The 26203-nt window shown below is 35.9% G+C and overlaps 1 protein-coding gene across 2 annotated transcripts; it reads left to right on the top strand.

The window, feature by feature from the left end:
* The first annotated feature begins 2039 nt into the window (after window positions 1-2039).
* On the top strand, window positions 2040-25884 carry LOC135079374 (uncharacterized). Of its 2 annotated transcripts, none has more exons than XM_063974017.1 (8): window positions 2040-2367; window positions 3966-4150; window positions 14856-15088; window positions 17059-17511; window positions 18716-18980; window positions 19988-20087; window positions 22111-22294; window positions 24776-25884. In XM_063974017.1, the coding sequence occupies exons 1-8, from the start codon at window positions 2251-2253 to the stop codon at window positions 25273-25275; spliced, it is 2037 nt and encodes a 678-aa protein (XP_063830087.1). In that variant the 5' UTR covers window positions 2040-2250; the 3' UTR covers window positions 25276-25884. The 2 variants fall into 2 exon arrangements, with proteins under 2 accessions (XP_063830087.1, XP_063830088.1); XM_063974018.1 differs by lacking the exon at window positions 2040-2367 and adding an exon at window positions 2506-3055.
* Window positions 25885-26203: the final 319 nt, after the last annotated feature.

Genomic DNA, 26203 nt, shown 5'->3' with positions numbered 1-26203 from the left:
AATTTAGTATTCTACAATATTGATAATAAATACAAATAGCAAAAAACCCACAGGAAATGAGATATTTCTAAAAAAAAGCGCAAAAAACCGATTTTTGTGACCGTTGACCTTGAAATTTAATAGTTGCTTACGCCTACCATATGTAGGTTTTGAGACAACTTTTAGGGTGTCAATATACACGTATTTACAGACTTACAGCTGGGTATCTCGAATTCCGAGGTGAACTTACTATAATGACTGGACTAATGCTATTATTGGAGAAGAATATTATTGGCATTTATCAAGTGTATTTAATTTTGTATTAAATTAATGTTAATTCAGATACATATTTGTATAAATATAGCCAGTTTCTATTGGCGCGGGCTGTATTGTATGTACTGTACCGTCCAAGCCTGTAAGGTATTGTAGATATTTTCAGGGGGACGCAGAACATTTCTACCAAAAAATATGTCTACAATTTTACGTGACACAAACTTTTCGTGAGGTTCAATAACGTTATCTTATCAAAGCCCCTTCGTTATTAATTACTTAGATAAAATTTATGATTCTTTTAGTCTTAAAACTAATTAAATTTTTCAATTAAGTAGGTCTATAAAAGAGCTTTTGTAAGTAGGTACATAAGATTATTTAAAAGTTAGGTACCCTACGTTAAGTAGGTATTTTTTTAGATTACTGTGTATAATAAAATTTAATTTCTAATTTCTATCTGCCTAAAAGTTTGCCTACTTACTGTAAAAGAATGTCCTAAGGCTTAAGGCTTTTAGGTTCCCCTTTTTTTGTACCCTAGCCTACCCTAGGTTTCATGTTGCTTACCGCAATGCTTAATTTACAACCTGCCCGTCTAATAAGTTCTTTAGTAAAGTATAATAACTGGTTATGAACAATCAAACAACTGACCAGAGAATATCTACTCACCCTAAATATTATGGGAACCCCCTTTCAAATCAAACTAAAGATTAAACTGATTAAACCAACTAATACCAATAAAGAAAGCTAAAAATATCCTGACAATTTCGGCCGCGTAAATCCGAACTACCAACAGGTGAAATCCATTAAGGTCTGGCGAGAAATATGATTCGAGGGGTTTCTTGGTAAGGAAAATCCCTTATTTCTGCCGACGAACAAGAGGAATAGTAGTGGTTCAATTTTTCTTGAAACCCTGCTCTTTGGACCCTTTGTACAAGCCCCTTTTGTGTGTTTTGTAATAACGTCCATTAGTGGGTAGTTGGACAGATAAAAGTGGGGGTATTATTATGTGTCATACATAGGTACTACTTTTAAGCGTATACAGAGCTTATTCGATTGCGTACATGGGCCAGTATTTGCTTTAGCTTCGGGTTTAGGTTAATACTTTCTTACTTAAAAAAAAGGATGAGTTGGCTTAACTCATCAAAATAACTTAAAAAACTTAACAAAAAACATAACCTTCCTTCTGGCGCAGTCGGGTAAAAATACATTGAAATGATTAAAATTAAAACTAATAATCACGTCGAAAATAAAAGATGAACTAGGTAGGTAATTGTTTCTGAAATGACGCCTAGAATCGAACCCGCAAACTGCAATTTTATTTTATAAATATAATTGCTTTACTTTGTCTATTGCGACCTGCAACTCCAAATTCACCATTTTAAATAGTTTGATTAAAATAAAAAAAATGTATGTTTCATAGAGAAAAACGAAAATAACTTGGTTTTAGCTTCCAAGTTTCTATGACTTTTATTTAAATTGAAATAATTACGCCTGATAGGATGTCAAAATGTATTTCTGCGTGGAACAAAAAAACTAAAAAAGTTACATAATTTTATACTAGATGGCACTACAACACATGCTGTTTAAAGCATGCTTATCACCAGAAGGCTCTGTTTGCCTAAATATCAAAAGTGAAACTAATGCATTGACCAATAGGAAGTATCTTGAGGAGATTTTTAGCCAATAGGCATATTCGAAAATGACATTTATCATCGAATAGTATAAAGTCGCAGGCAAAGAGAACCTTGTTGCGTCGTATCCCGAAATGCACCAATGAAATTGCGAAATGTGGCCCAAATCCATGACGTCATTATTTCCACGTTGGAAGTTGTTGGGAGATGTCATGTCCTAAATTATTTTGTAAACTGAAATAAAGTAAACAAAATAATGTCTCTAATACATTAAAATCATAACACAGTGCAGTTTTGAAACAAAAACAAAGTGCGGTAATCAAATGGAATTATTTATGATGGACTTTGTGCGGTACTTCGCAGATAAAAAATGACGCTTGCTAACGACGATATGAACAGGATCTTGGATTATCTTACAAGAAATGACCACGAATTATTGGACGGCTTGAACAATAAGATGGAAAACTTTCAGCAGGACGGCTTAATGGTTAGTATTTTCACTGTCTTGAGATCTCGGTGACTGTCGCTATCAATTGATAAGCTATCACAACGTAGAGGCTATCTGGTAATTTTGGCCCAGTTAGCAAAACAAGCGTTTTGTCTGGCGGGCAAAGAAGTAATAGAGTGATCGTATCGTCGGCTGGACCCCGTTGAACAGCTTTCGTGCTCACGCTCGTACTTTTACCGTTATACGTTCATTTCGAGTACTTAGTGAACGGCCGCGGTTCGCTCGCCGACGCCTCTCACTTCGAGTGCAGTAAATATTCCCGGTGTTTTCCTTATCTAATTAGCTAATTGTTAGTCGCTGTAGGGGTTTGCCCGAGCGAGGTAGTCGTGTTCAGTCCCGACAGTGCGTCAGCGCGAGTCATCGCGAGCCCGGCTCTCTGTGTAAACATCATCATTTATCGCTACTCTGCCAGCTAGGCACCATGCGGTCGGTGCTCTTGCCATATGCCATGTAAAACTTTGGTGTGAACATTGAATTTATAAACAGAACATTATTTTGTGAACTCAACGGACCATTTGGATTGCAGTTTGACATTCTCCAGTGATTTGTCTATGTCAAAATAACATAAATAAGTGATTCCCTGATGTTATTTGTGTTGATGTAACATCAATGCAATCGTGAAGTGTTCAAAATGGATAAAAAACTAGATTTGTTATCACTGTTGGAGGTAATTTTGATTATTGATAATTAGTAGTTATTTTTACTATTTATATCCGCATTATTACATTTATATTGCAACCTTGTATGGCTTATTTAGACAGTAACTTAATCTTATATTTAATTTTATTGATAATTTTATTAAGTGACAATGTTTATCATTATTATCACATGAAATAGTCTCAAAGCGGAAGCCTACAAACAGATATTATCTGATAAGACTAATAAATTATCATTGTTATGTAAAACTGTAGTATTATTACTGCAGTTAAAACAAATTTAACCAAATTTAACTGGAAAGTTGAACCGAGAACCCCTTTCTCTTCATATTGTTTAGAGTAAAAGTCTAGAAATGAAAGTACACACTCATTTAACACATCTTATTTTTTGTTACTCATCACTTAGTATCATGTATGAAATCTGAGTTAGGTATTCCTGAATCAAAATAGATGGGATGGGATACTCAATGAATAAATATTTTCAGTATTTTTTTTAGAGGAAGTTTATACCTATTGTGGTATCTTTACACATTACTTATGATGATAATGTTAGTGGTGATTATTAATACCTATTTATTTAGTAATATTTCATCAGTTTTTGTTATTTACACTAATTTGCTATTAATTAGGTAATTACATAATAGACAATTAATGACAATGCCCGTACGCTGAACTTTTTACCTTTAAATACCATGCATGTCGACACTGCATACGAAATTAAGAATTTTTATGACTGTATGATGTAATTTGATGTAGTTTTCAGATTTCTCTGTCTTAAATTATTTTAAATGTAATCAAATACTTTGATGCATGCATAAATGTAATTAGTTTGTGTCAGATGTAAACATGATGTATTACAATATTATGTTATGTAATAACTGATATATGATAGCAAATTTTTCATAAATGTCATCATTTCAGTCGGACTCCTGGCCGGCTTCCGACGATTTTCTGGAGAACATCTTCTCCCTGGACCAGGGGTCGTTGAACTTCCTTGAGGAGTCTATGCCAGATTTTGGTCTTGGTCCGGACAATTTATCGAAGCCATCTGAAGGGCTGAGCAGCTCATCCTCAGACAGTGGACTCTCCAGCGACCAGGCAGAATTGTGAGTTTCTTGCTTTATTTATACATGTAAATTTAAGTACCATGTCCTCCTCATCAATGTCTATAGAATTCATAATGCTACTTGCCTATAAAGAGCGCGTTTTCAAATACAATGAAGCCATAGATTATTCATCAATCAATGATGAAAAAATATGCCATATCATATTGGATTAACCAATTGAAAAGTACATTTAAATCTCATATTAAATTACTATAATTACTCAATATTTTTAAACATGTTCATTTCATTTTTGAAACTGCAATAGCAAATTAAAAAATGAAAGTTAATACAGGCTCTCACTGAGTATTAGATTAGCGAATATCCTTTCAAGATCACGCCCGATTGACAGACAATGTTCTTAATATTTCGTAATCAATCGCATACTGGTTTGGTGACGGCATTATGAAAGTGGCCATACAAGCGTCATGTCAAAAGTGGAGCACTGCTTATCGTTGTTTCGGTCGAGTTTACAATTTTATCGCCTCCCGCTTTCGCGATGCACTTCGGTGTATGGCCACACTTTGTTGTATAAATCAGACGCTTCTGCTAAACGGATGCTGTTCGACAAATAACTACACTTTGATATACTGACTTTGACCTAATACTACGAGCTCGATACAGAAGTTAATCGTTAGCTCCGAACTCCTCCAATTTTCTCCTGATTAAATTCCCAAATTCGCTAGAAATCTCCAAAGCCAGTTTAACTTTACTACGGGACCAACTCAGACTACACGTATTGGATATTGGCGATCAAGCCCCTATCCTGTTCCTGGCTACACAGGAACAGTTGCAGTGGGAATAAATAGTCCCGTTTTAGGCATGTATCGCCTCGAAACGGTACCTAATCAAATTCACCGTTAGTACGCGGACAGGTAACTGACGCTTCTTAACTTTTTAATTGACCTGAGGCTATTGAACAAAACGAACACTTCAAATAACTTTTCAATTCTGGTACCGATGAGGCTGAATTTGTTAGAAAGTGTACATCTTTGACCTCGTTGTACCTACCTACTCTAGAATAAGAAAACAGGCTATAAATGAACATTTATTCAGACGAAGCGTGTTTAAATGTAAAATATTCCTGACTGATGCCTGACTTGATCTTGTAAAACATTAAATTCAGTTCAGGACGACTTTAATTTAATCTTGACCAACCGACCTTAAATCTATCTAGGATACTGTAGATCTAGATGTAATCAGAAGAAGATATAAACAAAACAAGATAATAATGAAGACTCCGACTAAATGGTCAGCGTTAAAAGTTTGAAAGTTCGCCTTTACGGACTAGTTAACACAGTAGTCGCTCGTTTAACCTTTAACTATGGACGTGAAAAAATAATCACACTCCCATGGACGTCGGGACTCACAGACCCCTATCTAAAATTTTTCTTATTTTCATATCTGAATTTATTTGAATTTATTAAAGAGTTGATATATATCTAATAACTATTAATAAAGGATTTAGTGGTAAATGTAATCAAATTTTAACCATCATTTAATTACTTTTTTGCAAATTTAAAAAACTTAGACAATTTTCAGTGTTAATTGACTTGCCATCACATATAGGCTCTTTGATTACAGTCGATTATTAATAAATTAAAGTAATATTTTTTTCCTTGCTAATTAATAACCATGTAACAAAAAAACATGAACAAAATTTCTGAAGGACATGAATTAAAAATTTTGACAAGGGTTAAAGTTACTAAAATTATACACAGTGGCCTAGAACACTAAAAACAAATTATCTCTACAGGCATGTGTTATCTTTCTTTGAGAGCTTTGATAGACAAAATGTACACCATTCAGAATCGGAATCTGCAGCAATGGTGAATTCTAAGACATCTAAACTCAAAAGAAGAATCGTCTACATAATACCTTACTCCTGAAATGTTCTTTAGATAGTTGGGCTAATAATATAGCTGATGTACTCAGATACTTTCTGCCATTAAGTATTCTTAAACTAAAGCAATTTACTTAATATTATAATAATATAATATAAAAAAAAAATTGTTGACAAGTCACATCCATACAAGTATGTTTGTATGGAAATTATAGTCATCGGGTCTCCCAGGCCCGGACAAAATTTTGGATGGTTATTACTCACGTAATAAGTGCCGGAAGGCGCGATTTTATGCCTCCTCGGTCCAAACACAGCTAAAACTGAAGCTACTGAGATGGTCGAGAGCAGCACGTGGCGGGAAGGTGTTTAAACCGAGAAATCGGAAAGGGGGGTGGGCCTCTGAGACCCGACGTCCATAGTTAAAGGTTAAGATGGTTACCACAACAGTTACGCGATGTCGATAATGACGGGCACTTCTGAAACCTTTGTCACTTCGAATTCGAATTAAAAACTATCCGGCATGCAAGAAATCACGTGCGCGCACATGCTTCGAATGCTGATGCCTCAAATGCTGAGCAAACAGAAGTTATGCGCTAAGGCCACGGACATCGAGGTGTTCGACCTCTAATGATGACAGATTTGCATAAACTAGAGAAAACCGTGGCGTCTCTATGAGTCACAAACTCTTAAAATCTCATCGTCGTAAACTAAGAACTATTTGCCCAAGCTAATGAACTGTCGGAATCCACTTCTAATGAATTTACTTGGTCGTTAATAGTCAGCAATTTGAGTCGTGAAGCAGCGAACATTCTGATATAATTACGTGTGTTTATGTAATCATCGTTACCGGTTGTGATATTACCAGTCGAGTTATATGTCTCATGCTTTGTCTTTTGAAAAGATTTGTAGGCACAGAGCAGAGCTAATTCGATATGTATAATATCGATAACTTTCCCCTTTCACTTAGTCATTTGATTACATGGCATATTACGAAGCATTTCGTAAGTATTAGGTTCATTAGTAGAGTATTTGAACGTATATACCTGTCTTTGTTTTGGAAATATGCCGTTATCGATCGCAAAAAGCGCGTTACTGACATCATCCTAAAGTTATTTTTGAGGGTTCATAGACAATGCGTGACTCAAAAGAAATCGAAAGCACGCACCTTCTTTGTGTCTAAATTTTAATAGCAGGTCAACACTCATTTAAAGCTCTCGCAAAACCCATCAGTAGAGTGAGTCCACGTCAGTTAAATGTTACAAACCAGCCGTGTCCGTGACTCACGTTCAGGCATGATGCAACTGCTTTGCATCATAAGTAACTTTGACTAGCGACCGATTTTGTTTCGGTACGGTTTATATTCCAGTCTGCAATCCTCAGGCTATCAAACAAGTAGGGCACGAAGTTGTTGTTTCAATTCTAGTTCGTATTTGTATTGTTACAAGCGCAGCATTCGTTTCAACTGTCCAAGTCGGTGCAGTTCGGGCTAGGCTGGATTTGACAAGTGTGAATAGTGAGTCGTAATGTCAGAATGTATAATTTTTCAGTTGAATTTTACACGTGTGAGTGTATAATTGATTAATTTCTTAAACAACTAGTTACTCAGGTTTTGAAGAAACAATTAAATTATCAAACTGCCAATCGACTCCTCCTTGAAGTGACTGCTCAATCCTTTAAAAAGGTATACTTACTGTAGCTCGTTCATTACCAAAACGGGTCATTCGAGACATACCTGTACTTTCGATAAAGTCAAGGTCCCAGAGTTTATTTATTTATTTATTTATTTATTGCAATAAAATAAACCGTGGCAGTAACTCAACGTTGATGTGTTTTGCGTCAATATTGTTGAATCCATTGTAGCTGTTTTCGCCCTTTTTCAGTCGTCTAGATTACTTCTTCTTCCGGCTATCCTTGTATTGGTATTTCCTGAACAGTCACGATGTTCTTGGATACTTTAATTTGCACAACTTAAAACCGATTTTAAGATTTTGTCAACAAATTTACTTTTTGTTTAAGGCGTTATTCCTATTAGGTTTTTCTTTTTGTATTCCATTAGCTTTTCTTTATTCTAATTGATCCTATGTAGCCTCTTCAATTGCAGAGTCTACAAACTGATTGAGTCAATCAGCGCAATGAAGTGATTTGCCTCCTAATAAAAAAACTCCGTTAGAAAGCCTAAATGCGTGAGATGGATGTTGAAATTATGATCATTAAAAAATACATTCACGCATGAACTTAGCGTTAACGTGAGAAAAGATACGTATAGTCACCGCCAGTAACATGTCTTTGTAAGTAAATGAAATAGACTTCAGAGGACTGGTATTTTTTTATCAGAGATTAAACCGTGTCAGGATGTCTTAGAATAAGTAAGAATGTCTAGGCCGTTTAGCCCAGACAATTACTCGCAGTTCCGTCCCAAAAACTTTGGAGGACACCGTTAGGTTTTAGTAAGCCCTGTCCCTCTGGCAGGGAGAGCCTTACATAACCCACTGGTTCCCCCGAACTAGTGGTCATGCAATTTCATGCATTTCCTGACAAAAAAGGTACATAATATTGCTTTAATTCTTCTTATTTTGTTTATGGCCAGGTATTGCTTTACTTTGCAATCAACGATGATAAGTTACTTACTTACTAACTTTTCCTGATATCATTCTGGACATATGTTCTCGGTGTCAATGATTTGGCTTTATTTAATTTTGTCAGAAAAAATGGTATTTGTCTTAACGTGGGCGTAACTATACAACCTTGTACTAGCGAAGATGACAAACATTTGACTAGAGCAAATAGTAATGTTGACAGAAAACTAAAACATACTCCTGAAGCATTTATCGAGTATTTATTTCCTCGACGAGGTCAACACGTGTATTTTACTTCACCCATAACAAGATACTCGTAGTTTGCGTGTGCGAGTAAATCAACGTTGTCGTGGACTGATGCCCTTTCCGTAACCTTCACTGTATCACTTTCCTTAGGTTGTTATCCTTTCTTCAGGGCTGCGTCATTATATTCTTTTTTATTTACCTTTATATCTCTTCATTGGAGTTTATTAACATTGAAGTAATCTTTCCTTTTTCTTGCGCAAGCTACCTAGCGCTTAAATCAATCAGTGTCTGAGGTATGGGACGGCACTGGAGGGGTGATTTTGACATACATTCAACATCAAATAAACCGCACCTTCCGCGACGCGAACTTTAAAGATTTCCTTCTGATTATGCCCCAACAATATTGGTGTTATTTGAAAGCCCAATAAATATCCTTATAGCAAACACATTTAATTATATAGCCATATAAAAGTTAGCTCAAGCGTAACTACCTATTTTTTGAAGAAGTGACTCTGGATCTTTCTAAAGACACATTTTTGGGGTGAAAACCTTTCCTTTAATGAAATGAAGTTTAGAACTGGGCTTTTAAATGGTGCCAATATTGGTGGGAAGTGGGGATGCATACGTTTGAAAGTGCTTGTCGCGGGTGGTGCGATTTATTTGATGTCGAGTGTATTATGACGTGATAGAGCATACAAATCTGAAGTCTCTCTGATATATGACGTAACAAAAACACCCTTCCCGTGCCGCTTTCATACCTCAGGCATTGACTGAGTTATGCGCTAGAACTGTAGTCTATGGCAGGGGTGGCCAACCGGTCGATCGCGACTATTAGTCCAGTCGATCGTGGCAAGGCAAAAAATACTACATGATTGCGTACTAAACTATGCTGTTTCATTTAAGATTTCAAGAAGTATGTAACTAAGTGGTAGATGCCCAGGGTTTCGTTAGTAAACATCTTATGTCTTATCAAGTTGGCCACCCCTGGTCTATGGAATTGCAATGTCATTTCGTTTGGCTTTCTAGTCTATTCATAGACAATGCATTCGTTATTATCTGTATCGATTGACCTGAATAAAATTATGCCTAGGTGAGCGCTATGGCTATTATAGAAAGTTGCATTTCAGTTGTAAAAGAGAAATACCTTGTCCGTGTCGATGACAATGAGGGCTATCGTTTTTATACTTAACAGTTGGCACCCCTGGCGATTGACAGGACCTTACTCTACAGTGGCGCCATCTTGATGAGTGCAAATGCGATAGTCCTCCTACCACTTTAGCGCTCACAAGTTGGCGCCACTGTCTTCGCTACTAGCAAGTGACAGGACCTTACTCTACAGTGGCGCTAACTGGTGAGCGCTAAAACGATAGCCCTCATTTTATCTCAGGCCTCAGTACTCTGTGACATCACATCAAACTACACATTTTTTATTTCAAAATAGGTCTTATTGCCATCACATAAGTTGTTACCGAGTTTAGTTTAAGTAGGTACTTCGATTGTCTACAGACGGACAATGCTAAACTCATTAAAGATAATATAAACAGTCTCCCTTAGCTATAAATAGCGTCACTATAATAGCTGACACGATTGCAATGAACTACATAGTCAGGTACATAATTAGAGAAATGGTCGCACTCGCCGGTTCGGAGCGATGTTAAAATATTTAGTGCAATCAGGTCAAGTTAAAACATCTTTTTTGTCTGCAGGCCACTGTATTGCAGAAGTAGCAGTGTTAAAACCGGTTAAGTGCGAGTCTACCTCAAGTAGATGTAGGGTTTCGTATCACATTTTTTACAGTGTGACCCATGGTCAAAAATAATTGATTCTACTGCTCAAATGCAACAACTTTCCCAGAAAAAGAAGTATAAATCATATTTACCTTTTCATACAATCAATTTTCTTTTTTCAGAATTTGGACACATTTTCTGTAGTAAAGTTTGCACATTAGATCTATCCTCAGATCATGGAATGCTGTATCCATTTACACCTTTCTTTGGGTCACCAAACTGCATTTTTGAACCACATTCCAAATTGTGATAGCAATTAGCATACCTATCTCTGAATTAGATTGTAAACTTTTACAGAACTCTAAAATATAACAGTACAACTAAAACAAACAAAGAAATGTTCGCGATGAAAGTACCTACGCATCATTTTTGTTGTCTTTTGTTTGGTTATCAATGGGTTGGTCGATCAGATTTAACCCATTACTTCCCAAGCATCGAAATCTTTGGAATTTTTTGATCAAATCTTGAAACTAAGTTCATAATAGGCTAAGAAAAAATAATAAAAACAAAAAAATAAAAAAAATAGTACCTTTAATGCTGAGTCAGCCTGTCCTATAAATATGACAGTGGGGACATGTGATCAGAAATAATAGAGGATAACAATTATAAGAAAATTTGCAGTATTTGAAAATTTGTCCGTAAACAGCTTTAAATATAAAGTTTTAGAAACTTATTTTGTATGGTAAGGTATAAAACAATTACTGCAAAGTGTTTTTTTCACATTTAGCGCAAAAAATAAGAGTTTTTTTTACAATCTTCTCCCTGGCAATGCCTCTATTTGTCCCTCTTCGTCATATAGTCGTCAATATTGATCATATTGTTAAACCTCACAGGTTGTAAAAGGCGTTCATAATTATGTACCTGGTGCAGGTTTGCTTGCCTTGCCTCCCGATTTTTTTATCCAAGAAAAAACCCTACGCTTGAAATTTTTCTAGATTTCAATGTCTCAAATTTATTTACCTCGTTGTAAATAAAAAATAATCCATTCATTCACTAGGGACATGTCTAAAACACGAATGACTAAGGCCAATATCATTTTTTGCCTCTGAAGCTGAAGATAATCTATTGTTTACAGAATTGGACGAAAGTCAACGATAGAAATATTTGAAGTTTTGTGAACTTTTTGTTCACTAATCCCCGTTAACGCCAATTGGAGCTTATAAAACTTATAATGGGGAATAATTAACTAAAAAGTTCATTAATCCCCATTACGTTAAAAATAAAATCCTAATATAACGGGGTTTAATGAACTTGTTAGTTCATTATTCCCCATTATAAGCTCCAATTGGCCTTAACGGGGATTAGTGAACAAAAAGTTCACTCTTCCCCGTTGACGGGGATTGTCAATGGGGAATAGTGGAATAAGCCCATTGTTTTGCGGTATTAGATACCAGCTGAATTTCAGAATAATAATATACTGGATTACTAGAAGAAGTCGCCAGAACCTTCTTCCTTGTCAGTCATTTCGTCCACTTCGTCCGGAGGTAATATGGCTACTTCATTATCGTCCAACTCCTCATCACTACAGTTTTCTTTATATCTGTTCGGCAGAGACCTTTTGAGTACCTAATCTAAACACAAGACCCGCAAGAAACAAACAATTGACATGTTTGAACCAGTGCTTATCGTTGCAGATCCGAAAATGCTTTCGCGGCAAATTGTATAGACATGTTCCCAGTGTCATATTTATAGTACGGCTTATTTTGAAACATTACCACAAGTTTTTAAATTATGTTTTGTTTATGTTTAATTTTTTTATGTATTGGTAGATGTCTAAGAATCAGTTTTATGTAAATTGGAGTTGGCCAGTTTTTTTTATATTATGGTATATAAAATCAAAATATGATGCTTCTTTTTGAGGTAACAAAAGTGTTAATTTGAAAAAATTATATTCAAATAACGGATACACTTTTTGCAGCCGAAAAAAATTATTTTATTAGAATAACAGTGCAAGAATACGAATTTTGTCAAAAACAATAAAAATTAGTTTATTAACTTGTAAAAAAAAAATGTTGAATATGGTGTCCTAAAAATAGGACAGTGGGGAGGAATGGGTTAATGTAATGTAAGTCACGAAGCAACAACGGTACATTTTAAAGGCAGACTGAAGACCGGTCTTTGTGTAAAAATCAATGAATAAAGTATTATACGCGCGTCTAGTTGGAAAGTATGGGTTTTAATTTGAGGCTGTAAGATGTATTCTACTTTAACGATAATAGAAATTACTTTAACGATACTTCGAAAAGATATTCCGAAGATTCTTGTCTTCTCGGAATCTAAATTATTTTGACCAATATTTTGATTGCTTGCGCAATTATAGGTCTAGCACGGGAGGGGTGATTATGATGACGTGACCGAGCATATAAGTCTCGTTCACGTTTGACGTTACAAAAAAACACTTGTGACGCTCCCATAGCTCAGCCACTGGCTGAGTTAAGACCTATACCTGACGTAACATGTCTACAAAACATAGAGCCCTGCCGATGGATTGACAGGTCTGTCTTTGGCAGATATGGATTTTAGAGTAAACATGACCGTTGCACGCGCCGTTATTGTTGGTTATTTGTTTCCAATGCGAGTGATAATAGGATTAAAAACTGTATGGGGGAGTTTTTCTTTTGTTGCATTCATTAAATTATCTTTTGTCTGTTGTTTCTCATCAAACGTCATCGAGATTTAAATTAACTTAATGCACAACACGGTACACTATTGTAAATATTGTAATCCGTCCCACAAGGGAGCGCTCTACATTGAATTGAATCAACTTATACAATCCTTTTAATCAATACAAAGCAGGTAACAATAACAGAACTGCAACGTCAGTATGGAAACCGTGAAAAGCACAAACATGCACGAGAGGTTATTGTTTAAAGTGCACTTTGTATTTTTGAAGCGAAAGAATTCCATATCGCATACGAAGCGGGTGCAGGCAGATTCGTAAACGTATTGGAATTCGAAAGCTTCAAGAATACATCCCCAGAAACAGTATGCTAAATTGTAAACCATGATGTAAGTTTTCGTAAAATTGTGTAGGAAACTAGCTTTAAGGCTGCGATATGATACATATTTAATATTGATAAAAGATTGTAGTTTCACCAAAATCTGTCCAACAGTTTTTGCGTGAAGGACTTGCCAACATCCGTCCATCATTACAGACTTCCAAGTTTATATTATTACTTAATACTTACTACTACTATGAAAGTATAGAATTTGAATTCTTTTTACAACTTCGTAGAAACGGTAAACGAGTTTGGTTGGATTTTTCCACGGGTAGGTTCAAAACATGGCACACCATGTAAACAGCTGTTCTTTTAATGCGCTAACCACACAACTGTCGACGAAAAAAATTTATAAAAAATCCTTTATTTGCGATAATGATACTTGTTATTGTCTGATAAAGAACACTTTAAACCGGAGTACGACCGATAAGTGGTGCGGATCGCCCCAAGACCCGTTTAAACAATGCGTTCCGATTCAATTCAGACATTTCTCCACAGTAAATGAACAATAAGTGTTCAATAAGTTACTGATACCCATTTTAGAGACGCTTGATTAGTTGTAAACCTTCGGCAGATGTGTTTTTGAAGCAATAGAATTTCAATTCGCATGTGAAATACATATTTTTTTTGCGCTGCTTCTTCTCAGCACTGGTTATTGTCCCGAAGCAGTGGTTAGAACGTGTAAAAGTGCTTTATAAAAGCCTACATAATAAAATAAGTTTTATTGCAACTATTTTACGATGTGGTGCATCAAATATCAAATTGGTTGTGTTACTTACATAATCTATGGCATTTATATTGACGGCATAGTCATAACAACAAATATGTTGCATAAACCAATATACATTTATGTTAGTAGGTTTATGTATTCTGCGATGCGGGTTTTTATGTAATTCTATGATTGTTCATCTAAATAGGTCGACCTAAGTTCATTTGCTATATTTTCATGTCTGTCTATTATAATTATGTAACATGGAGAAATAAAGAATTAGAATTTTAAGTTCATAACAAGTAAAGTGGACTCACGCCCGTATTTACAAACGATGCTTGCTTACAGCTTAAGTGAAGCAGAAAATCGAACAACAGCGTTGAATAGAGCTATGTGATTGGTTCGTGTGTCACCCTGTGCGTCTACGTTAACTGTGAGACCTCATAGTAATGTTTGTGAATACGGGCGTCAAACTATTACATTCTGCTTATGACATCCAATATTATTGAGACCAATTGATCATGTTCTGATAGTCAATTTCTTTCCAGCGACTTCGAACAGCAGCTCTCGCCATTCCTGATCCAGAACTCGTGCGATGAGGACCAGGGCTCCACCTCGGGCCTCGAGCCTACCAGTCCAGGGAACGCCCAGGATGTCGTCATCCAAGACACCAGCGACGCGTCGAACAGTTCTTCAGAGGTGGTGGAAGAAGCGTTTGACATGGCGGACTTTGAGCAGAACGTGGTCCCGGGATTCATCAACACTACATTCCACAGCTCGGGTATGTTGTTTTGGAATTTCCAGCCTTTGCACAGCTTTCGGTGAGGACCGGCAGGGCTACTAAAGCCGTTTACGGAAATTCGGATAGCACCATCCCTTTCACTCAAAGCGAGATGCAGTTATTTGCGATAGAGACAGATAGACCTAATACAAAGAACGTTTTACCACAGAATAATAATAAGTACTACGTACAGAAGTTTTACTTCGCGAAGGTATTTAAAAAAATGTATGCTCAATGTCATTAACAATGTGGTGTAATTTAGCCTGTCTCAAGAGTCAAGCACGATTCTGTTGACAAACGTCAGTGATCGGCACTGCGCCGAAGCTATAGGGCTGACTTCGGTAAAATGATGTGACGTGAGGTGCCAAACGGCGGAAAATGGCGGAGGAAATACATGATTTAGCATGAATTATCATGAATAATATTAACTACTTATTTACCTCTCATTGTTTTGAGGCAACTTAAAAAAGTACATTCTGTGTTTTTATTATTATTTAGGCAGTTAAATACTGCACAGTATTTAGTACACCATTTTCTTTATTTTCTTCCATTATACACAAGAAAACGCGTGCGTGAGTCAATGTTCGCTCGTATGTGAGGCCTTGTCGAATAGTATCCTGTAGGTGGGCCATCGTGCGTGTTTTGTTTTCGATGTAAACTCGCGGAGATGAACAGGCCTGGTTTTACCCAGACTTCTGTGGTGGGGATCAAGATTCAACTTGACCTAGAGCCTATGCGTTGGTGTAGCACGTGTCCGTGGTAATAGGAGCTGTTTTTTTATAATACAGACTGTAAAAGACCCGAACAAAGATTGAAAGGACACAGCATTCTCAGCATCACTTAACTTTGCAATCAAAGAAAGATGTCATATGACTAAAGTCCGTTACAAATAAGGAAAACAAAACCTGGAAATACGTACACAAGCTCTGTGAGTTCCATCATCTATCATACAGCTAATAATAGCCTGTTCTACCATTTTTTTTTCTTATAACGATAATGCTACTATGGTGTCATTGTATTTCGTATATTGGATTGCAGTAAGGTACGCTATGCCTCGTAAATGGCATCGTAAAATAACACCGCAATTAGCTAATAACCTTAAATAACCAGTGTCCAACAGCATAATACAATGTCAGTTCTGACGTCGTCAAAATCGGATTATGAAGACACTTGAAATAATTACAACTGGCTTATGTAACTTGAAACTTCTAATTGAGTTAGCGTCCGCTATTTCGTAATCGAAAAGAAATGGGAGCGAGTCAAGTAAACAATTTATAAACCTTCGAACTAACTTTTATTAAAACTTGCGCGACTCATTATCGTCTTATTTATCTATTGTTATCGGTATTCAATATGCGGCCTTCGAATTTGAATCTACAGTGAATCATTTATAAGTAACAATTGAGTAAATATTCAATGAATAAATGAAATGGAATAACTATTTCAACATGTCGCCGAACGAAAAAAAGCATGATATTGTAACTTGGTATTTTTAATGATCACGTTTTTTTATGTGATAACTTAAAAACGGTATTAATGTTACAAATAAACAGCATTATAAAGATTATTTTTATGTTTTATCTTATCAAGTCTATCGCCTTCAAATAGGACGCTACTAATGCAATTAGTGTTATGTCGATTTATTAGTTCTTGATTTTACTTGACGACTGTCTACTACCGGAATGCCACATTCCTAGTTATTGTAAGTTCTAATCCTGTGAGGGCAGATGTTGATTATGGCTTAATATGTACCTTCAATGTCCATTATTTCTGTCTGCCTATTTTTGTTTTGTCCAATTTTAGAAACGGTTACCGATTTTGATGGAATAGACTAAAATCCACGCAGATGAAGCTGCTGATAGAAGCAATTTACTTGAAAAACTTTTTTTTATTTTAACTGTTCGTCTACAAACACAATAGACCCTGAATTGTGTAAGTCGCAAAGTCCTAAACATGTTGTTTGTCCGTAGGCAAAACCGGTCGCAAGCGCCGCCTCTCCCAAACACCTCAAGTGGTCGTTCAACCGAAAGTTCAAAAACCCTCAGTAAAAGTCGCCGCGACTACCGTCCAGAAACCTCAACTGGTTGTGAAGGCCCAACCGCAGAAACCCTTGAAGGTTGCCAACATCCAAGTCCTGAATCCGCAGACCAAGGTGTACTCGAAACCGGTGGAGACTGTAGCTCCTCAACGAAGGGTTATTCGCGTAGCACCAATGGCTGGCAACCCTCGGTCGATCCTTCTCCCTGTCACCATCAAGGACATGAAAGACCTGAAGTCCATTAAGATCATCAATGCAGCGGATCTCAAGAATGCGTCGAACATCAAACTGGCAGCGGCCAATCTGCTGTCGCAGAGCAAAATGCAGGACATCAAAGTTGAATCCAGGAGCGACTATGAATACGACCACGGAGGCAATAATTGCGGTGAGTTTTTTGTTTGTTTGCGAAGATTTTTGTTTCTATGACGAATCATATTAAATGTCTTATAATAGGCCATGCATTCAAATTAGAATTAGTATTTTACGGTGTGAGGCAGTATCAATTTAATTCAATTTCAACAGTGTTTTAAATAGAATAGGTGAACGGGATACTAATTTGTAAATGAATTATCTGACTAACACTATTCATGGGTTAAATTTCCTGTTCAAATCCGGATCACAACAAGGATAATTTTAACTTATACTGTTCACACAAGATTCGCTGCGTGATTTCAAAGGTTTTATTTGAGTCTAGCCTATTCTTCATTAAATGCCATTTATAGTCTCTAAACATCGTATAGTAAGCATCAAAGTTTCATTCACCCCGCGCTTTGATTGGTCGCAATTGCCCGAATTTAGGCCCGAGCCTTTCGTTTCATACCACAGAATGGTTATCGCCTACAAATCAATTTATTTCGTAACTCTTATGTAAATTTATAGCGAGTTCCTTCAAAATTGATGGTTTTATACATAAAACTGGTTGCCGGGCCGGTTTAGCGTGGCTATCACCAAATTCGCAACCGGCGCACGCAACGTGACAAACACCACGTGTTCTTGGCATACTACGCGATATTACTAAGTAGTACGTTAAACTATACTATACTGCGCATTTCGCTATCTGTTTTCCTATATAAAGAACTTCTGATACTAAGAATTATTTTTTCAGATTTTTGATAGATACTGATTTAATCTGTTGCCAAAAATAATATGACAATTACCGGGTACATAGGAATTCCCAAGATATATTGTAAATTACTTTTAAATGTTTATCATAACAACTTTAACGTGATATTAAAGTTATCACATTTTGTTGAAAATTAAAACAATTTTTATCAAATGTTTGGGCTATTAAGACTAGCTTAGAAACATTTTATTTTTTATTTCGATTTGAAAATGTATTGTAATGCATAGGAATATCTCATATTATCCTTCTAATCTATTATTTTATATTTTTAAGCGTCTAAGTATAATATTATTATGATGTCGATAGTAAATTTTATCAATTCCCACCTATGTAATAGTTTCTTAAACTTGGATTTTGAGATAAACAAACAAACCACAAATTCCTATGTCACCAGAAATCCCACAATGTAACCCAACAATAATAATATTAACTTGAAGGTTTTCCTCATCGCAAATATAACTTTTAGATGACTCAGGCAGCGAGAGGAGCGAGGAAGACGATGACAAGGACAGCCAGATCAACGACGGAAAGAACGGGTATCCCCGTCTCGTTCTAACCGCCGAGGAGAGGCGACTGTTGGCGAAGGAGGGCATATCGCTGCCGACCAGCTATCCTCTGACCAAGCATGAGGAGAGGGAACTCAAGAGGATCAGGCGCAAGATTAGGAATAAAATCTCTGCTCAGGACTCCAGGAAACGCAAGAAGGAATACGTCGACGGGCTTGAGGATAGGTAATTTTCCTTTTTTGTGTAAAACTATTGTATTGTATACGTCAAATGTTCGTGACATCTGAAGTAGCCAAAAAGTTCGCAACACGTCTTTGTTACAATTGGAATAAGGTTGGTTTTGGGCTCTTTGGGTGTCACGAACTATGCGACATAACCCGCAGAATTGTAAAACTCAAGTAGCAGTAGTCGGTGCATAATGCACATTGCTTGTGGAATGAGTGATGGTCGCTGTGGCAAGAAAAATTTGTCTCAAGGGCAAAGATTTCCCTGATATCACGCTTGCCACTTCTTTCTAAGTACATAGTCTTTTGCGTCTTTCTAATTATTTTTTAATTCAAAAACCAAATTAGATCAACAGCGAAAAAATCTAATCACATCACAATATGTCTCAGTGCCAATATGTATTTTCCTTTACCTAACCTCATTCTTTTGCGTCAATAAATAAAAAAAATGTGAAAAATACAGGTTTAGAGGAAGTCTCAAGGCCCAATAATCGATTTAATTACCATGTTCTAAATGTTAAATGGATCCACGTGGTGAATATTATTATTTGACTGTCTACTTCATTAAACCCTAGAAACGTTTTGCTAATAAGCCATTGCAAACCTTATTGGCTCGACATAAGGTCGAAAAACACTGAAGTCTTTCAAATTATTGTCTTAGCAAAGTTTGAAAAAAAAAAAAAAGATGTCTTGTTCCTTATTGAAAGTTGTTTTTAAAATGCCTTTAATCCTATCTATACTAAAGGAGACAAACCAATGAATTGATAACGATAGGTACCCTATAATTAAATTAAATGCACTTTTTTCCATAAATAATCTAAAAATTTAATTGGTATTTCAAATAAAATTTAATAATTGCAAAATTAAGGACTCCTGGCACTTGAGTTTACACCCAGTGTCACATAATGGATATTATTACATATTTAAATTAATGATTTACCTTTATAAAATTTAATGTATGTATAACAACTACCTACTTATCTAATTATTTCATACTAATTGTTGCAGAGTAAAACAGTGTACAGCGGACAACCAGACTCTAATCAGGAGGATAAAGATTCTACAGTCGCAGAACCAGTCTCTGACAGCCCAACTCAAGAGATTACAGGTACGTCACTTATACAGGGTGTGTGTATTTTTCATAGAAGCACAAAGCTAGGCTAAAAGAATATACACTGTGGCTGGAGTAATGACGTTCAAAGCTAGAACGACTATTTATGTTGGTATCTAACTCCGTGAACTAAGATTTTTGAGTTCTGGAATGTTTAGTGTTTCATAGTGATTTTGACAAAAAGTTTGAATAGTTAAATATTCAATTCATTTTTGACTTTTAAGATGTTTCAAACAATAATATCAAGCATTTATCATATTTAATACGCTATGTAGTCAGCAATATTGACAAAAACATTGTAAAACTACATTTTTAACATTGCAGAAAATATTTGTTAAAATTTTAGCTTTCAATGCTTCTCCAGTCACTCTGTATATTGCTCTATTATCAATGGCATTGAACTAACACTGGAATAAACTTGTTTTTTCCTACTAACATTGCATTCACGGACCCGCACGCTGCAGTTTGGCCCAAACCACATAGTTGGGGTAAGGCCACCTGCTTTTCATTTAAATCATTGTATACAAAAGGGCGGAGACGACAGTAAATTAACTCCGTGATGGGCGTTTTGAATCTATCCATTCGACAAATGAACGAATTTAATGAGAAATTAAAATGGATATTTTTTACACGAAAACTGATAATATTATGTATACTTACTTAATTTTATTTACTGACGTCTACTATTTCCCTAGTAACAGGCTGAATTTTATAAATGTGCTTGGTTCATCAAATCTTATACAAAAAAAAAAAGTTTTTTTTTAAACTAAAATACTCACAGGAAAATAAAACCAGAACCTTTTTATCCAGGCACATTATCAACTTTCACCCTGTATGCTTGCTTAAATTACTATTGTATTAATAATGGTCTTGATATAGTTGCTAGAGTTATACAGCTAAAACCAAGACGTTATATTTCAATTAAATTATCTTGTAAAAAGTGCCGTTGTAAATTGGCTAGCCTATAACTTGCAAATTAAACGATATCGTTAACACGCATGCCTTGAATTATAATACCTTACTTACGATTTGGTAAACACGCTAGAAACGTACAAATAGCAACTCTATTGCAATTCTATAAAGTCTAATTTAAGACTGGTGTTTACGCAGATTTAGAGCCGGCATGCGTATTTCTTATCAAGCAATCTTTATTCGACCTTTAAGACAGAAATGTGATAAGAAATTATGTAGGCAATGTACTACAAAATATCGTATCGTTGCTAGGTGTTTAATATGCAATGAAAACACGATTAAAACGTTTTACAGCACTCTCCTTCATGAAAGGTCACGCTTTTGTAAATGATAAGTAATAATTACATAGGTATTTAAGAGAATACACTTCTTATTATGTTCAAAAGACTTTTTTTTACTTAAGTTGTTGTTGGGTATTAGTAAAGTATAATGAGTCAGTATAAGCAAATGAAAAATATGTTTACACTGTAATAAAACTGTGTAATTATGTTAAAATGGAATATTGTCTGACATAAAATGAATGATAAATGTAAATGACAATATGGATTCCACCTGCCTGGCTCACACTTATCTGAAAGTGCCTTACAAAGGACCTATGTACTTCATTGTATGTAAGATACTTCTTATTGCACACATCACAAAACTGACAATTAATAGGAATACGAACTTAATCGCCAGGAATCAATCTCCAGACACTGTTGTCCCCTAGACACGTTATAAAACCTGACATTTGTAATTCCGAAATCGTTTCGCTCCGCTGATTTTTTGTAGTTACTTCGCTCCGTGAACCATTTCCAAATTAAAACTCATGTTTTGTAACTTGTCTAGGGACACTAAGGCTGGGTTGCACCATCTTACTTTGACTTTAACAAACGTCAAAAGTCTGTCAAAATACATACAAAATACACAGGTTGTTGTTGTAGTTACGGTCAAAGTTAGGTGGTGCAATTCAGCCTAAGAAATAATTTGTGTAAATGTGCTTTTCAAAAGATAAAACCAGAAAATAAATGCATTTTTAACCGTAATTAACTATCCCGTTTCCTCCCAGAACGTCCTCACCGGCGTAACCGGCGGTTCCACCGGCAAGTCCGCTCAGCCGGCCACATGCCTGCTAGTTCTGCTGCTATCCGTGGCGCTAGTAGCGCTGCCGTCTATGCGCGAAGAGATGCGCCCGCGCAACGACCAGCCGTCCGCCGCGCCCGCGCTCACACGCGCTCTGCTCGCCGCCAACAGTGAGTATTCTTATTGTTCTACCCTCATGCTTGCTAGTTGTACCACAGAACAATAATAAGTACTTCGTACAGAAGATTTTCCTCGCGAAGGTATTTAAAAAAAAGTATGCTCAATGTCGTTAACTGGTGTAATTTAGCTTGTCTCAAGAGTCGAGCACCATTTTGTTGACAAATGTCAGTGATCGGTACTGAGCGCCGAAGCCATAGGGCTGACTTCGGTAAAATGATGTGTGACGTGAGGTGCCAAACTGCGGAAAATGGCGGAGGAAATACATGAATAAGCATGAATTATATTTTGTGTTTCTACATATTATTCAGGCAGTTAAATACTGCACAGTATTACACCACCGTTTTTTTTTACTTTCCATCATAGGGGAGAGTTCGGTATATTGTACCGCCGGGTAAATTGTACCACCCTCATATTTCGTAAAGTAATTATTGAATGTCTGTAATTGCAACACTCAGCGATACACAACTAAATTCAATTAAGATCGGCCATGTGGTTTTTGCCGTGACAACGAACACGTGTGTTTTATTTTGAAAAGTATTTTTTCATTGTTTTCAAGTAACTTTTGACAATGCATGTTTAGTTTGTAATTTTGTTAAATTTAATCACAGGGTGTTTCTAATATATTATTTAGAAGCGCAAATTAGTGTGGATTACAATTATTTGAAACATTTTTCGGTATTTATAAGCTATATTTTTTACCGATTTTTTAAAAGCACTATCACCTAGTCGGCTAAATTGTACCACATCAAGTTGTATGGAACTTTACCAAAGGATTTTAAATTTTTTTTTAGTAAATCATATTTTGAAGTTATAATAGCTTAGTTATGTTTGACTAACAATAAATGAAAGCAAAAGACTGGCAAAGTAGATTAGGTACAAGTGTGCGTTACGATAATTGGAATTACAAAACTTTTACTCATAATCGTGAAAACGTGTAAAACAATATCGATTGTCTATGTTATTAACTACTGTTACTTTTCGTTACCTAATTTGTTAAGAATGTATCGTATAATATTTTGCCATAGTTTTTTTATAGGCTTGAAATTTATTGAAATCCAATTTAGTAACCCTGTGGTACAAATTATCGAACCGGTTGGCTAAATTGGACCGAAGCTCTGAACTCGTATTTTGTTGATTTGTGCTAAATATACAACGATTGTGTTGATTAATACCTATGAAATAGTAAGTTGAATAATTTCTCTTTAATTATATACCATGAACATTAGCAAAAACAAAAGAAAACTATGTGTAAAATGGGATTGAAAAAAACTGGTCCAAATTACCGGACTCTCCCTTACATATTTTTATTGTCTTTACAATGCAAATTGGTAAAGAATACACGTGCGTGCGTTAGTTAGAATGAGTATTCTTGGTCTACCTTCGTGCCTGCTAGTTCTTCTTCTATCCGTGGCACTGATGGCGCTGTCGTACTGCGCTTAAAAATGACAACAGCATAGATTTAAGTTCTCAAATTTAAGAAATCAAGAAATGTATTGGTTTATTCGAGTTGCAAACGTGAACCGTTGATATAGCAGTCAAATCTGTGACTAATTCGCTTGCCTTTGAAACGTCTGAAAAGTAAAACAATGTTAGATGAACTTTCCCTAAATTATTTCCTTATCGGCGTCACAGAACAATGAAATGCGTTGCCCTTTAATATTATCACTAATTCTGATAAGTAGGTTTTATCTCGTTTCTTTTTTTTTTTGCGAGTGTGTCGCATCGCATCGCATTGCTTTCAAATAGTAGACGATACGATCAGGATAATGGCGGAAAATGTGTTGATTCACTAACCGAATGACTCACCGTCTCACGAAATCGGACTCATGTTGAGTAACGCAATGAAATTGGTTTCACATTGAGATTCATAAAAAATCTGTCGTCACGCGATTTTTGATGAAAGTAATACACTTTTATCAGGCTTCAGCAAAAAATTTACTGCAACAAATCGACAAAAAGTAGCTTTCATAACATCCGAGTTGAGAGCATCGCTAACTCGCGAAATGCATGACTTCACACTGTCCAGTTATGTAAGCCGAAATTTAGTTGGGTACTTATCTTGAACGAAGCGAGTTGGTAAATAAACTAATTATAATCGTGATTATGGCCGATCTCGTCAGAAGTTACACTTAATTAAACATTATCATGTTCAAATGTAGACCGTCGACCTTATTTCTCGCAAGAAATTTTTATACAATAATTGACATTTTAGTAAACTTTTTAATATAGATAATATACCTACTACACTACGAGTTATATTTTTGTAACCGATAACCTCAAACGTATTTTTATCTGTAATATTTTTTATTATGTAACGTCTTTCACGAAATTTAGCACAATCTTTCTCAGACGTTTTAACCTTTCGTATTTTACGAGGCACTTCATAAGCTAAATTGTACATATCTTGTTACATAACTTTAAATGTATGTTTCATTTCAATAAATTAAACATTTTTTTAATTTATTTCACAGAGAATGCCTTGGATGAGACCGTCATCGACGACGGCGAATTCAACATGGAAGAGCTGATCACATTCAACCGCCCACACTCCGACCACGACTACCAAGTTGTCAAGACGCTGGAGGCCCCCAAGGCACCGGGGGGCTACGTCGACCTGCCCATAGACGAAGACTGGCCCCCCAACCTCAAGAAACGCATGAAAAAGCTCGAGTTCGACTACGAGGACGGCAGGGACTACCTGCCGCCGATCGTCAAGGAGGAAAACTACGAAAACGTGTACAAAGCAGAGTCCAAAATGAGACCAGAGGACGACGCGCTTAACATCGAAAACAACCTCCTCACGAATACCATCATATCGACCGGCAGAAAACTCGGCGAATTGCTCGACGTGTTCCCGCCAATACCGGTCAAAAACGAGGACATCGTCATTGAGGAGATCTCAGACTATGACACGCGAAACATCACCGAAGTCAAGAGCTTCGTAGTCAACGGCACTCTGAACGAGTTCTAAATTCCTTAGTAGCACAGATTTCTATATTTTTTATTTCTATATCTTTTCTTGTTAAATCTTCTTTTCAGATGAATATTTTATTATTATTTTACAAATGACTGTCATTAGTTACGATGAAATTATTCCTTCATTTTAGCCTGTACGGATGCCTCTACTCCTATATGGAGTAGCGCCTTTTATTTTAAGAAACGAGTTTTATTATATTATTGGAAACCGTGATGAATGATTTTATATACTTAGGTTAAGTATTATTTTGAGCGGCGTTTGATATTAAAATGTCAGGTTTAGGAATGAAAGTTGTTAAGTATTTATTTGAGACTTCAAAATTAATATATTGTCTGATAAAATAATATAATAATTTTTACAGATCATGCTTTGTTACGCAATCTAGATTAAGTTATTTTTTAAGCATTTTCGTGTTACTACTTGGTGCAATTATGTATAAGTCTGCACTGTGTCTTCAGTGTTAGCTAGTTCTGTTAAGTATTCCATAGATTTTATTAGTTCTTGTTCCTTTCACATATATTACTTAGGAATTTGCTTCAGGCCGTTGTCTTCGGAACGTTGAATATGGATTGGAAAGCTAGTTCGAATAAACTGTGTATGGAATATTTGTCTTTCAATTAACCCATTTTCCAATATTTTAAGAAAGCATTTCTTTAGAGTAGGCGCACACCGTTGATATTTAGTTGGCCGATAGTTGGGCCCGTTTTTATTTTGTATGAAGAATCGGCGTAGTGTGCGCACTCCCATACATGCCCATACTGATCAACTGCCTGACTAAACTATCGGCCGACGAAAAATCAACGGTGTGCGCCCACTCTTAGCATGTCTCAAGATAATTAACCCATTTCCCAATATTTTAAGAAAGCATTTCCTTAGCATGTCTCAAGATAGTTTAGCAACAAATTATGGTGTAAAGTAAAAA

The sequence above is a fragment of the Ostrinia nubilalis genome, chromosome 16, assembly GCF_963855985.1.
Source record: "Ostrinia nubilalis chromosome 16, ilOstNubi1.1, whole genome shotgun sequence".
Classification (NCBI taxonomy): Eukaryota; Metazoa; Arthropoda; class Insecta; order Lepidoptera; family Crambidae; genus Ostrinia; species Ostrinia nubilalis.
The sequence above is the reverse complement of the archived record's forward strand: the minus strand, read 5'-3'. Positions and strand labels throughout refer to the sequence as shown.

Excerpts from the sequence above, each read along its gene's own strand:
- LOC135079374 (XM_063974017.1), top strand. The coding sequence starts at position 2,251 with ATGACGCTTGCTAACGACGATATGAACAGGATCTTGGATTATCTTACA. Across the intron at positions 15,089-17,058 it reads CACTACATTCCACAGCTCGG|GCAAAACCGGTCGCAAGCGC; the intron begins GTATGTTGTTTT and ends GTTTGTCCGTAG. Across the intron at positions 22,295-24,775 it reads CGCTCTGCTCGCCGCCAACA|AGAATGCCTTGGATGAGACC; the intron begins GTGAGTATTCTT and ends TTTATTTCACAG.